At 44.5% G+C, this 14,657-nt stretch overlaps 1 protein-coding gene across 3 annotated transcripts in view; it reads left to right on the top strand.

Annotated features, from left to right (window-relative positions):
• Window positions 1–14,657, top strand: part of LOC140203376 (tetraspanin-33) — a 52,712-nt gene that overhangs the window by 2,100 nt on the left and 35,955 nt on the right. For all 3 annotated transcript variants that reach the window (XM_072269428.1, XM_072269429.1, XM_072269427.1), the window contains one exon: window positions 10,888–10,945. In XM_072269428.1, coding sequence (XP_072125529.1) covers window positions 10,888–10,945 — 58 coding nt within the window. The remainder of the gene's footprint in view (window positions 1–10,887; window positions 10,946–14,657) is intronic.

The raw sequence follows: 14,657 nt of genomic DNA, 5'->3' as shown, positions 1-14,657 counted from the left end.
TTCACTAACTTCTTATACAACATCAACATAACATCCCATCCCCTGTACTCAGTACTTTGATTTATGATGGCCAATATGCCAAAAGCTTTCCTTATGACCCTATCTACCTATGACATCACTTTCAATGAAATATGGACCTGTATTCCCAGACCCCTTTGTTCCACCGCACTCCTTAGTGGGTTAAGAAAGCTTATGGGGTGTTAGCCTTCATAAGTCAAGAGATAGAGTTTAAGAGTCGCAATGTAATGATGCAGCTCTATAAAATTCTGGTTAGGCCGCACTTGGAGTACTGTGTCCAGTTCTGGTTGCCTCACTATAGGAAGGATGTGGAAGCGTTGGAAAGGGCACAGAGGAGATTTGCCAGTATGCTGCCTGGTTTAGAGAGTATGCATTATGATCAGAGATTAAGGGAGCTGGGGCTTTACTCTTTGGAGGGAAAGAGGATGAGAGGAGACATGATAGAGGTATGCAAGATATTAAGAGGAATAGATAGAGTGGATAGCCAGCGCCTCTTCCCCAGGGCACCACTGCTCAATACAAGAGGACATGGCTTTAAGGTAAGAGGTGGGAAGTTCAAGGGGGATATTAGAGGAAGTTTTTTTACTCAGAGAGTGGTTGGTGCGTGGAATGCACTGCCTGAGTCAGTGGTAAAGGCAGATACACTAGTGAAGTTTAAGAGACTACTAGACAGGTATATGGAGGAATTTAAGGTGGGGGCTTATATGGGAGGCAGGGTTTAAGGTTCGGCACAACATTGTGGGCTGAAGGGCCTGTACTGTGCTGTACTATTCTATGTTCTATGTTCTAATGTTCACAGTGTAAGACCTACCCTGGGTGGTCCTACCAAAGTGGAACACCTCAGACTTATATGCATCAATTTCCATCTGCCATTTTTCTAGCTGGTCCAGATCCTGCTGCAAGCTCTGATTGTCTCCTGCTCACTGTCCACTACACACCCAATCTTGGTGTCATCCGTAAATTTGCTGATCCAGTTAACCACGTTATCATCCAGAATGTTGACATAGATGAGAAACAGCTATTGTCCCAGCTCCGATCCCTGCAGTACTCCACTAGTTACAGGCCTCTAGCCAGAGAGTCACCCATCTACTACCACTCTCTGGCTTCTTGCACAAAGCGAATGTCTAATCCAATTTACTGTCTCATCTTGAATGGCAAGCAACTGAACCTCCTTGACCAACTCCTTGTTAAATGCCTCACTAAAATCCATATAGAAAACATCCACTGCCTTGCCTTCATAAACTTTCCTAGTAACTTTCACAAAAAACTCTGTAAGATTGGTTAGCCATGACTTAACACACATAAAGTCATACTGACTATCCCTAATCAATCCATGTCTATCCAAATATTCATGTATCTGGTCCCTTAGAATACCTTCCAATAACTTTCCCACTACTGATGTCAGGCTTACTGGCCTATAATTTCCTGGTTTCTTTTAGGGCCTTTCTTAAACAGCAGAACAATATTGGCAATCCTCCAATCCTCCAGCACCTCACCTGTCACTAACAATAATTTAAATATCTCTGCTAGGACCCCTGCAAATTCTGTACTTACTTACCACAGGTTTTGAGGAAACACCCTGTCAGGACCTGGAGATTTATCCACTCTAATTTGCCTCGAGACAGCAATCTTCCTCCTCTGTGATCTGTATAGGGTCCATGACCTTGCTGCAGCTTTGCCTCACTTCTATAGATTCTGTGTCCATCTCCTGAGTAAATACAGATGCAAAAAATCAATTTAAGATTTCCCCTATCGCTTTTGGCTTCACACATGGATTGCCATTTCGATCTTCCAGAGGACCAATTTTGTCCCTTGCAATTCTTTTGCTCTTAACCTAGCTGTTGAATCTCTTTCACCCTGTCTGCTAGGGCAACCTGAAGCTTTCTTTTAACCCTCATGATTTCTTTCTTAAGGGTTCTCTTGCATTCTTTGTACTCTGTAAATACCTAATTTGTTCCTACCTGTCTTTACCTGCCATGCACCTCCTTTTTATCTTAACCAGGGCCTCAATGTCTCTTGAAAACCAAGATTCCCTAATCCTATTATCTGTACCCTTTATCCCGACAGGCACATACAAGATTTGTACTCTCAGAGTTTCACTTTTGAAGGCCTCCACTTACCAAGTACACCTTTGCCAGAAAACAACCTGCCCCAATCCACACTTGTCAGGTCCTTTCTGATACCATCAAAATTCGTGTTTCTCCAATTTATAATCTCAACCTGTGGACTAGATCTATATTTTTCTACATTTACTTTCAAACCCACGGCATTATGCAAATTAGATGCAAAGTGTTCCCCTACACAAACTTCTGTCACCTGCCCTGTCTCATTCCCTATCAGGAGATTAAGTATTGCTTATTGTCTTGTTGGGACTTCTGCATACTGATTAAAGAAACTTTCCTGAGTACATATGACAAACTCTATCCCATCTAGCCCTTTTACACTATTGGAATCCAATCAGTATGCGGAAAGTTAAAATCTCCTACTAAAACAGCTTTATGTTTCTTGCAACAGTCTGTGATCTCTCAACAATTTGTTCCTCAATCCTGCGGACTGTTGGGTAGTCTATAATTTAGCTCCAGTAATACTTTTCTTATTCTTCATTTCCATCCATAAAGCCTCACCAGGTGAGTTCTTCAACCTATCCTGACTGAGCACTGCAGTGACATTTTCCCTGACTGGTAACAACACCCCTCCCCCTTTAACCCCTCCTGCTCTGACGTGTCTAAAAACAATGGAACCCCAGAATATTGAGCTGCTATAGTCCTGACCCTCCTGCAATTAAGTCTCAGTAATGGCTGCAATATTATAATTCAATGTGTTGATCCATGCCCTGAGCTCATCTGCCTTTCTTACTTCTTGCATTGAAATATATACAGCTCAGAAGGTTGGTCGTACCATGCCCAACCTTTTGATTCCTGACTTTACCTCTCCACAACCTCTCCACTATCTGTACTAGCAGTCTGGTTCCCATCCCATTACAACTCTAGTTTACAAACCGCCCCCACCCCCCCAAACCTTTCCGCTAGGGTACTAGTCCCCCTCCAAACCATCTCTTCTGTACAGGTCTTAACTTCCCTGGACGAGAGTCCAATGATCCAAAAGTCTGATGCCCTCCCACTTACTCCTTAGCTGCTTGTTAAATTGTATGATCTTCCTATTTCTGGCCCCACTAGTATGTAGCACAGGTAGCAATCCTGAGATCAGAACCCTGGAGTCTTTTTCTTTAATGTAGCATCTAACTCTCTGAACTGATTTCGCAGAACCCCGTCGCTCTTCCTACCTATATCATTCCTACCGCTGGCTGCTCACCCTTCCACTTAAGAATGTTGAGAGCTCGATCAGAGATGTCCCAGAACCTGGCAACATACCACCTGGGAAACTCACTCTCATCCACAGAACCTCCTTTCTGTTCCACCAACTAATGAACCCCCATCACCCTTCTCCCCCTTCCCTTCTGAGTCACAGAGCCAGAGACCACCTGTAGGAAATCCCTCCACTGCCACCCCCCCCCAACAGTATCCAAAGTGATATACCTGTCATTGAGGGGATGGCCACAGGGGTACTCTGCACTGGCTGTTTAAGCCCTTTCCCCTTCCTGACTGTCATCAAGTCTCCTCTGTCTTGTTCCTTGGGTGTAACTACCTCTCTATATGTCGTATCTATCATCCCCTCAGCCTCCTGAATGATCTGGGGTTCATTCAATTGCAGCTCCAACTCCTTAACATGGATTGTTAGAAGCTGCAGCTGGATGCGCTTCTTGCAGGTGAAGCCGTCAGAGACACTGGAGGTCTCCCTGCCTTCCCACATCCCACAGGAGGAGCATTCAACTATCTTGCCTGGCATCCCCACTGTTCTATCTGAGCAAATATAAAGAAGGAAACAATAAATAAACTGGAGGAGGGGGGAAGAAAATCTAGCTATAGCTTTTTCGCCTTCTCTCATACAAGCTTCTCCTCACTCAAGCCTCAAATAATTACTCTAATACTGTCCACTCCAATAAAGGCCCTCCAACAATCTATCCCCTGAATCTTGATGTTATGTCCCCTAGTTCTAAACTCACTTACCAGTGGAAACAACATTCCTGCCTCTATCTTCACTACCTCTTTCATAATCTTATGGTTTGATAAAATCCCGTCTCATTCTTCTGAATTCCAATGATCGATCTCTCCTCATAGGCTTACCGCCTTATTTCCATAATCAACCTACACACACAAAATACTGGTGAATGCAGCAGGCCAGGCAGCATCTGTAGGAAGAAGTACAGTCGACGTTTCGGGTCAAGACCTTTCGTCAGGACTAACGGAAAGAAGAGCTAGTAAGAGATTTGAAAGTGAGAGGGGGAGGGGAGATCGGAAATGATAGGAGAAGGCAGGAAGGGGAGGGATGGAGTTAAGAGCTGGAAAGTTGATTGGCAAAAGGGATACAGGGCTGGAGAAGGGATAGGATCATGGGACGGAAGGCCTTGGAAGAAAGAAAGGGGGAGGGGAGCACCAGAGGAAGATGGAGAACAGGCAAGGGAGTTATTTCTCTTTCCCTCTCATAATAACCCCTTGCCTGTTCTCCATCTTCCTCTGGTGCTCCCCTCCCCCTTTCTTTCTTCCAAGGGCTTCCGTCCTATGATACTCTCCCTTCTCCAGCCTCATATCCCTTTTGCCAATCAGCTTCCCAGCCCTTGGCTTCATCCCTCCCTCTCCTGTCTTCTCCTATCATTTCGGGTCTCCCCTTCCCCCTCCCACTTTCAAATCTCTTGCTAGCTCTTATTTCAGTTAGTCCTGACGAAGGGTCCCGGCACGAAACGTTGACTGTACCTCTTCCTAGAGATGCTGCCTGGCCTGCTGCGTTCACCAGCAACTTTTATGTGTGTTGCTTGAAATTCCAGCATCTGCAGATTTCCTCGTGTGTGTGTGTGTATGTGTGTGTGTGTGTGTGTGTGTGTGTGTGTGTGTGTGTGTGTGTGTGTGTGTGTGTGTGTGAGAATGTGTCTAGTTCCATCAGCCTGCACCTGGACCATAGCCCTCCATACCCCCTCATCCAAATTTCTCTTAAATGTTGAAATTGACCCTGAATACATCACTTGTGCTGGCAACTCTTTCACACTCTCATCACCCTCTGAGCCCCCTCATATTCCCCTTAAACTTTCACCTTTCACCCTTAACCCGTGATCTGTAGTCTAGTCTCACCCAACATCGGTGGGAAAAGCCTGCTTGTATTACCCATCGATACCCCTTATAATTTTTTATCCATCTGTCAAATCTCCCTTAATCTTCTATGTTCTAGGGGATAAGGTCCCCTAGAACAATGTTCCCCTAGAATATTGAACATTTCCCTCTGTCCTATCACACTCCACAGTGTGCTAGTGCTCACCATATAAGGCCTACCATAGTTTGTGCAACACCTCACACTCATCTCTGTTAAATTCCATCTGCCATTTTTCAGGCCATTCTTCAGTTGGTCCAGATCCCGCTGTACACTTGGATAGTCTTCCTCACTGTCCACTACACCCCTAATCTAGATGTCATCCACAAATTTGCTGATCCATTTTACCACATTATCCTCCAAATCGTTGATATAGATGACAGCAAATGTTTTGAGAGGCTGGTCAAGGACTACGTCTGCAGCACGCTACCACCCAAACTGGACTCCTTACATTTCGTCTACCGACACAACCGATCGACAGATGACGCAATAGCCACAGCTCTACACACTGTCCTTACACATCTGGAGAAGAAGGATGCTTATGTGAGAATGCTGTTCTTGGGCTACAGTTCAGCATTCAACACTATAATTCCTTCCGGGCTCGACAGGAAGCTCAGAGACCCCGGCCTTGACTCTGCCTTGTGCAACTGGATCCTGGACTTCCTGTCAGATTGCCGGCAGGTGGTAAGAGTGGGCTCCCTCACCTCTGCCCCTCTGACCCTCAACACAGGTGCCCCTCAGGTCTGTGTCCTAAGCCCCCTCCTTTACTCTCTGTATACCCATGACTGTGTTGCCACCCACAGCTCCAATCTACTAATTAAATTAGCTAACGATACTACATTAATTGGCCTAATCTCAAATAATAACGAGGCAGCCTACAGAGAAGAAGTCATCACCCTGACACAGTGGTGTCAAGAAAACAACCTCTCCCTCAATGTCGCAAAAACAAAGGAGCTGGTTGTGGACTACAGGCAGAATGGAGACAGGCTAACCCCTATTGACATCAATAGACCTGGGGTTGAGAGGGAGAACAGCTTTAAGTTCCTCGGCATCCAAATCACCGAGGACCTCGTGTGGTCTGTACACACCAGCTGTGTGGTGAAAAGGCACAACAGCGCCTCTTTCACCTCAGATGGTTGAGGAAGTTTGGTATGGGTCCACAAATCCCAAGAACTTTTTACAGGGGCACAATTGAGAGCATCCTGACTGGCTACATCACTGACTGGTATGGGAACTGTACCTCCATAATCACAGGATTCTGCAGAGAGTGGTGCAGACAGCCCAGTGCATCTGTAGTTGTGAACTTCCCATAATTCAGGACATTTACAAAGACAGGTGTGTATAAAGGGCCTGAAGGATCATTGGAGACCCAAGTCACCCCAACCACAAACTGTTCCAGCTACTACCATCCAGGAAATGGTACCGCAGCATACAAGCCAGGACCAACAGTCTCTGGGACAGCTTCTTCCACCAGACCATCAGACTGATTAATTCACACTGATACAATTGTACTTCTATGCTTATATTGACTGTCCTGTTGTAAATCTACTTTACTTTACTTTATGTCGCCAAACGATTGATACTAGAGCGTACAATCATCACAGTGATATTTGATTCTGTGCTTCGCGCTCCCTGGAATACAAATCGATAGTAAATATTAAAAATTTAAATTATAAATCATAAATAGAAAATAGAAAAGGGAAAGTAAGGTAGTGAAAAAAAAACCGAGAGGCAGGTCCGGATATTTGGAGGGTACGGCCTAGATCCGGGTCAGGATCTGTTCAGTAGTCTTATCACAGTTGGAAAGAAGCTGTTTCCAAATCTGGTCGTACGAGTCTTCAGTTCCTGAGCCTTCTCCCGGAGAGAAGAGGGACGAAAAGTGTGTTGGCTGGGTGGGTCGTGTCCTTGATTATCCTGGTGGCACTGCTCCAACAGCATGCAATGTAAAGTGAGTCCAAGGATGGAAGATTGGTTTGTGTGATATGCTGCGCCGTGTTCACGATCTTCTGCAGCTTCTTCCAGTCTTGGACAGAACAACTTCCATACCAGGTTGTGATGCACCCTAGAAGAATGCTTTCTATGGTGCATCTATAAAAATTAGTGAGGGTTTTAGGGGACAGGCCAAGTTTCTTTTGCTTTCTCAGGAAGTAAAGGCGCTGGTGGGCCTTCTTGGCAGTGGACTCTGCTTGGTTGGACCAAGTCAGGTCATTTGTGATATTGACCCCGAAGAACTTAAAGCTTTTGATCTGTTCCAAATTTGTTACAAATTACTATAAATTGCACATTTAGACGAAGATGTAACATAAAGATTTTTACTCCTTATGTATGTGAAGGATGTAAGGAATAAAGTCAATTCAATTCAATACAACAATAGACCCAACACTTTCCCTGCAGTACTCTGTCACAGGCCTCCAGACAGAGAGGCAACCATCTACAACCACTCTCAGGTTTCTTCAGTGAAGCCAATGTCTAATCCAATTTACTACCTCATCTTGAATGTTAAGTGACTAAATCTGCTTGACCAACCTCCCATGTGGGACCTTGTCAAAGGCCTTGCTTAAGTCCATGGAGACAGCATTCACTGTCTTGCCTTCATCAGCTTTCCTGGTAATTTCCTTGGAAAAACTCCATAAGATCGGTTAGACATGACTTATATATGTGGCTAAGGATATTTTAAGTATCTGTGCTAGAGCCCCTACAAGCCTCCCACAGGATCTGAGGGATCACTTTGTCAGGCCTTGGGGATTTATCCACCCTAATTTGCCTCAAGACAGCAAACACCTCTTCCTCTGTAATCAGTATAGGGTCAATGACCTCGCTACTACATTGTCTCACATCTATAGATTCTGTATCCATCTCCTGAGTAAATACAGACACAAAAAAAATTCATTTAACATTACCCCCATCTCTTTCGGTCCCATGCCTAGATTACTATTCTGATTTTCCAGAGGACCAAGTTTGGCCCGTGTTATTCTTTTGTTCTTAATATATCTGTAGAATCCCTGAGGATTCTCCTTCATCTTGTCTGCTGGAACAACCTCATGTCTCCTTTTAGCCCTCTTAATTTCCTTCTTAAGTGTTCTCTTGCATTTCTTATATTCCTCAAGTACCTCATTTGTTCCTGCCTGCATTTACTTCTTTGCGCCTTTTATTTTCTTAACCAGGGCCTTAATATCGCTCAAAGACCAAGATTCCATACACCGTATCCTTGCATTTTATTCTGACAGAAGCATGCAAACTCTTTTGAAGGTCTCCCACTTACCAAGTACACCTTTGTCAGAAAACAACTTATCCCAATCCACACTTGCCAGATCATTTCTGATACCAAAAAATGTTCTCCAATATAGAATCCCAACCTAAAGATCAGACCTATCCTTCTCCATAATTATTTTGAAACTAATGGCATTATCATCACTAGATGCAAAATGTTCCCCTAAAACAAGCTTCTATTACCTGCTTTGTCTAATCGGGGATCTAGTATCACACTCTCTCTAGTTGGGACTTCTATATACTGATTAAGGAAACTTTCCTGAATGCACTTGACAACCTCCATCCCATCTAGTCCTTTTACAGTATGGGAGTCCCAGTCAATATGCAGAAAGCTAAAATCACCTACCATCACAAGCTTAGGTTTCTTGCAACAGTCTGAGATCTCTCTACAAATTTGTTCCTCTAGATCCCTCGGACTGTTGGGTAGTCTATAATATCCCATTAACGTAGTCATACATTTCTTAGTTTTACCCATAAAGCCTCACTGGACGAGCTCTCCCGTCTGTCCTGACTGAGCACTGCTGTGACATTTTCCCTGACCAATAATGCCAGCCCTCCCCCTTTAATCCATCCCACACTTACATGGTTAAAACAACGGAACCCCAGAACAGTGAGCTGCCAGTCCTGCCCCTCCTACACCTAAGTCTCACTAATTAGATTTTTTAGATTATGAGGACATGCAGTCCTCTTTAATTGTCATTTAGTAATGCATGCATTAAGAAGTGATACAATGTCTTTTCAGAATGATATCACAGAAACACATGACAAACCAAGACTGAAAAACTGACAAAAACCACATAATTATATAGTTACAACAGTGCAAAGCAATACTGTAATTTGATAAGAACAGACCATGGGCACAGTAAAAAAAAAGTCTCAAAGTCTCTCGAAAGTCCCATCATCTCACGTAGACGGTGAACCTCCAGCGCCGCAAACTTGCCGATGCAGCATCCCGGAAGCATCCGATCACAGTCCGACTCCAAGTCCATCTGAAAACTCCGAGCCTCCGACCAGCTCCCCGACATCGATGCACCGAGCACCATCTCCGCCAAGCGCTTCAATCCTGGCCCCAGCAACAGGCAACAGGAAAGGCCGAGGATTTGGGGCCTTCCTTCCGGAGATTCTTGATTGCACAGTAGCAGCGGCAGCGAAGCGGGCATTTCAGAAGTTTCTCCAGATGTTCCTCTGTGCTTCTTCACATCCATCTCTATCAAATCAGGATTGTGCACGGCATCCTACTTCACAGATACGATATCGATTCGGAACGGCCGCGCGCGCTGCGTCGCGCCGTTATCTTCTCCTCCCTCCTCTGCACAACATCATGATAACCTTATCCTCTGCACAATAATGGCTACAATATCATAATTCCATGTCTTGATCCTTGCCCTAAGCTCATCTGCCTTTCCTACAATACTCCTTGCATTGAAATATGCGCAGCTCAGAACATTAGTCCCACCATGCTCAACCTTGTGATTCCTGACCTTGTATCTAGGCTTAACAACATCTTTCTCTACAAACTCTCCACTATCTTTTCTGGTGCTCTGGTTCCCATACCCCTGCAACTCCAGTTTAAGCACCCACCCCTCCTGCGCCGTACTAGCAAACTATTAGAATATTAGTCCCCCTGAAAACTGTCCCTTCTGTACAGGTCCCAACTTCCCTATGATCCAAACATCTGAAGCCCTCCCTCCTGCACCAACTCCTCGGCCATATGTTGACTGTATGATCTGTAGGACTCCTGAAACCATGCAGAGACTATAAACGTGAATCTGTGGAACTGATTTCCACAGACAGCTGTGCAGGCAAGGTAATTGGGAATATTTGAAATGGAGGTTGATAGGTTCTTGATTAGTAAGGTCACTAAAGGTTACGGGGAAAGGCAGGATAATGGGGTTGAATGGGATAATAAATCAGCCACAATGGAACAGTGGAGCAGACTCGCTGGGCCAACTGAACTAAGTCTGTTTCTGTGTTTTATTGTCTTATCATCTTATGGACATAGGGTCTACCCAGGTTGGTGCCTTTGCTTAAAATCACACCAGAAAGGTAGCCGCTGTGACTCCCACATTACTGCACAGGCTAGATTATGTACTCAAGACCATTTGACAGCTGTAATAAAGAAAAAATTAGTCTTGATATGAGCTCCTATTTCTTCTCCATCAATGACCGCCGACTTCAATCTCAACATCATCGACCACTCCTAATGTCTTTCTGTGCTGCATTACGTTTTCAGATTGGAGGTGATGGCTGGTGCTTGAAACTCTCAATAAATAAAGTGAAAAGCGTGAGTGATTGTGAAGTATGTAACGTTTCAGAAAGAGAGTGATGAAGGTATTGATTATTGAATTGGAGTTGAAGTACTTTTAGGAGTTACTCTTGTTTCTCTGGTCTTGTTGACAGGTAGCAAGTGGGCTGATGATAGCTGTGGGGATCTATTCAAAAACTGCAGTGGAAGGAGGTAAATCTTAAACCTTACAGTAAAGTGCCAATAACCTGCTGTCAGACTTTTCAGAAATCCCAGTGGTTCAGAACCTCACCCACAGGGTGTTGATTCCGGTTTTTCCTTGAACGTACTGGGTCCCCAGTTCCTGTTTTCACTTTAACGTACTGGGTCCCTGTTACTGTGTTCACTCTGATGTACCTGGGGTCCAGTTCCTGTGTTTGCTTCAATGTACTGGGTCCCCAGTTCCTGTTTTCACTTTAATGTTCTGGGTCCCTGTTAATGTGTTCCCTCTGATGTAATAGGGCCCAAGTTACTGTGTTCCCTCTGATGTACCTAGGGTCCAGTTCTTGTGTTCACTTTAATGTACCAGGGCCCCAGTACCTGTTTCCCTTTGATGTACCAGGACCCTTTCTCCTGCTTCCCTTTGATGTTCTACTTCTAGGGCTCCAGTTCCTGTGTTTGCTTTAATATGCCAGGGCCCCTGTTGCTTATTCCCTGCACTGGGCCCCAGTTCCTGTTTCCCTTTAACAGGGCCTGTTTCCTGTGTTCCCTTTGACGTACCGGGCCCTGTTTCCTGTGTTCCCTTTGACGTATTGGGCCCTGTTTCCTGTGTTCCCTTTGACGTACCGGGCCCTGTTTCCTGTGTTCCCTTTGATGTACCGGGCCCTGTTTCCTGTGTTCCCTTTGACGTACCGGGCCCTGTTTCCTGTGGTTCCCTTTGACGTACCGGGCCCTGTTTCCTGTGTTCCCTTTGACGTACCGGGCCCTGTTTCCTGTGTTCCCTTTGACGTACCGGGCCCCGTTTCTTGTGTTCCCTTTGACGTATGGGGCCCTGCCTCCTGTGTTCCCTGTGACGTATTGGGCCTCGTTTCCTGTATTCCCTTTGATGTATTGGGCCCTGTTTCCTGTGTTTCCTTCAATGTGCTGGAGTCCTGGTTCCTGTACAATCTGTCACACTGGGGCATCAGTTCCCATGTTCTATTGAAACTGACCTGGTTCTGTTTACTGCACCCCTTTGCAACTTGCTGGTTTCACTGGAAAGTGTACCTTACTGTGTACCCCCTTCAAAAAATGTGAATTGAAAGTGTTTTTGGAGTGTTCGTAGGAATAACATTGAATTGACCAGAAAATCTACTGGTCTGACACTACCAAATTTTTGAGTGTCTAATTAATGGAGCCCTACTGTGCGATGAATAGAGTAAAGCCAGAGTGCACAGGTTTGTTACTGAAGGTAATTCATTAATGATACAAATTGCTGATGTAATAAAGAATCTACTGCTATTTAACTCTGATAGCATGTGTCCAATAAACACTGTGTCCCCATTCCATAAACTAATAAAACGTGCAGAGAGCATAAAATTAAGCTTCAGATGCTGGAAAGAGGTTAGAAGTTCATCAAGGTTAGAGAGGAGAACTGCTTCAAGTTCAGTCCTGACAAAGGAGCTCAGGCCTGAATTATCAATTTTGTTCCTTTATCTCTCTCTCTTCCCACAGATGCTGCCTGACCAGCTGTATATTTTCAACATTTTCTATTTTTATTTAAAAATATAGGGGATGGGGGAAAGTGCATGCAGTGATATAGCCTCAGATAATGATCTCAGATTGAATGCATTGTCAGGGTTACTAAGTCTTCTGGCGTTCTGTGCTATTTTGTGTCTCCTCCTCTCCCCCCTCCCACTCACCCCCTCTCCCTCACCCTCTCTCCCTCCCACCCCCCCCACTCTTTGTGGAAGCAAACGGAAAGATCACACTGAGCTGGTGTTGGAAATAACGGGCAATTTATTAAAAATCTGATGCTCACCAGGAGACCAGTCAAAGCTGATCTGGCTGAGTGTGAATCTGGTACAGCATTTACATTCTCAGTTGAAGAGATTACCAGGAAAGCTCCATTTTGATAGTAAAATGGAGGCAACAGAAAGACTTAATTAAGCATGAGACTAGGGCCTGATTACAGAATAAAATGATTATTCACAGGCCTAACAGTCAATCCAGTCTACTATTACAAAAAAGGAATAACTGGTGAAGTTCCTGAAACCTGGGTGTCTTTGGTGCTGTATTCCATGCCTCTACTTCCATGCTTTGTCAGCAGTTCCCTGTTACCGCATTAGCACAATCCACATCCCTATTTACTCAGCTCTTTATATCAAAACAAACTTAATTCATAATAAAATATTACAAAAGTAAACCACGCAATGCCTTTATTTTCTGTATTTCATCGACAATGCTTTCAGTATTATTCTGCTACATTCCCTAAAGCCAATAGGACTGTAGGCACTCATGAGGTGACCTGGGGTGGTACACTGAATAAAACAAATTCTTTTGGTAGCCCTCACTCGTCTTTCCCCTACAACACACCTAAACAGGAAGTGTTGGAAAACATAGCTGGTCAGGTAGCATTGCTAAAAGAGGATGAGAATTAATGTTTGTCTTTCCGTGGAGAAAGAAGAAACTGAGAAAGGAGGTAGAAAAAGAAGCAGGTTTTAGATTAGATTAGTTTAGTTTAGATTATGAGAACACTCAGTCTTTTATAGTCATTTAGAAATGCATACATGCATTAAGAAATGACACAACATTTCACCAGAGTGATATCACAGAAAACAGGACAGACCAAAGACTAACACTGACAGAACCACATATTATAGCATATAGTTACAGCAGTGCAAAGCAATACCATAATTTGATGAAGAACAGACCATGGGCACGGCAAAAAAAGTCTCAAAATCCTGAGTCAATCGACTCCCGAGTCCCCGACAGCGGTGGCAAAAAGGAGAAACCCCCTGCCGTAAACCTCCAGGCACCATCAACTTGCCGATGCCTTGGAAGCAGCCGACCACAGCTGACACTGAGTCCATCCGTCCGAAAACTTTGAGCTTCCAACCAGCCTCTCTGATACAGCCTCCCAAGCACCATCCTCTGCCAAGCACTTTTGACCTCTCCCCGGCCGCTGAAACATGCAAAGCCGAGGATTTCGGGGCCTTCAGCTCCGGAGATTCTGTTACCACACGGTAGCAGCAGCAGCGAAGCGGGCATTTCAGAAGTTTTCCAGATGTTCCTCCGTGCTCTCACGTCTGTCTCCATCAAATCAGAACTGTGCACGGTCCGCTACTTGACAGATTACAGATATCTAGACGTAGATGTATAAGATGTAGGGAAAGTGAACCTTAAAACCTGTTTTAACTTTAACTATACCCGGTGTTCCAAGTTCTAATGAAACATTATGAACAGATTGCTTCCAACAACTTCCAAGCATCTCCATTATCTTTAGCACCCCATCCTCTCAATCAACAACCCATCGCAGTCATCTGCTCTAAACCACCAAATCAGCCACACAATTACCCCATCTTTATCTGTGTGACCACTCCCATCCACCACTTCAGACTCTTGAATGTACGTTAACATGGACTCTTGGCCTCATCATCTATCCCATTATCATCTAGTGCTTTATTGTTCCCCGGCAGCTGTTACGCTTCATCCTGCGTTGTTACTGTCTCAGCTTGCTCTACCTCAATGCACTGTGTAGTGATTTGATCTTTATGGACAGTTTGCAGGACAAACTATTCACCGCATCTTGGTTCATGAAACAATAATAAAACAATACCAATCTTCTCCCCCGATTTCCCCACTCCTTTGAGAAATTCTCCCTTCAATTCACTTTAAACTACAACCTCCATCATCCATTGTTCAAGGGATTGCAGAGAGAAGTTGTAATCTCTTGCACTTATTGCCT

Source organism: Mobula birostris, chromosome 9, assembly GCF_030028105.1.
Source record: "Mobula birostris isolate sMobBir1 chromosome 9, sMobBir1.hap1, whole genome shotgun sequence".
Lineage (NCBI taxonomy): Eukaryota > Metazoa > Chordata > Chondrichthyes > Myliobatiformes > Myliobatidae > Mobula > Mobula birostris.
The sequence above is the reverse complement of the archived record's forward strand: the minus strand, read 5'-3'. Positions and strand labels throughout refer to the sequence as shown.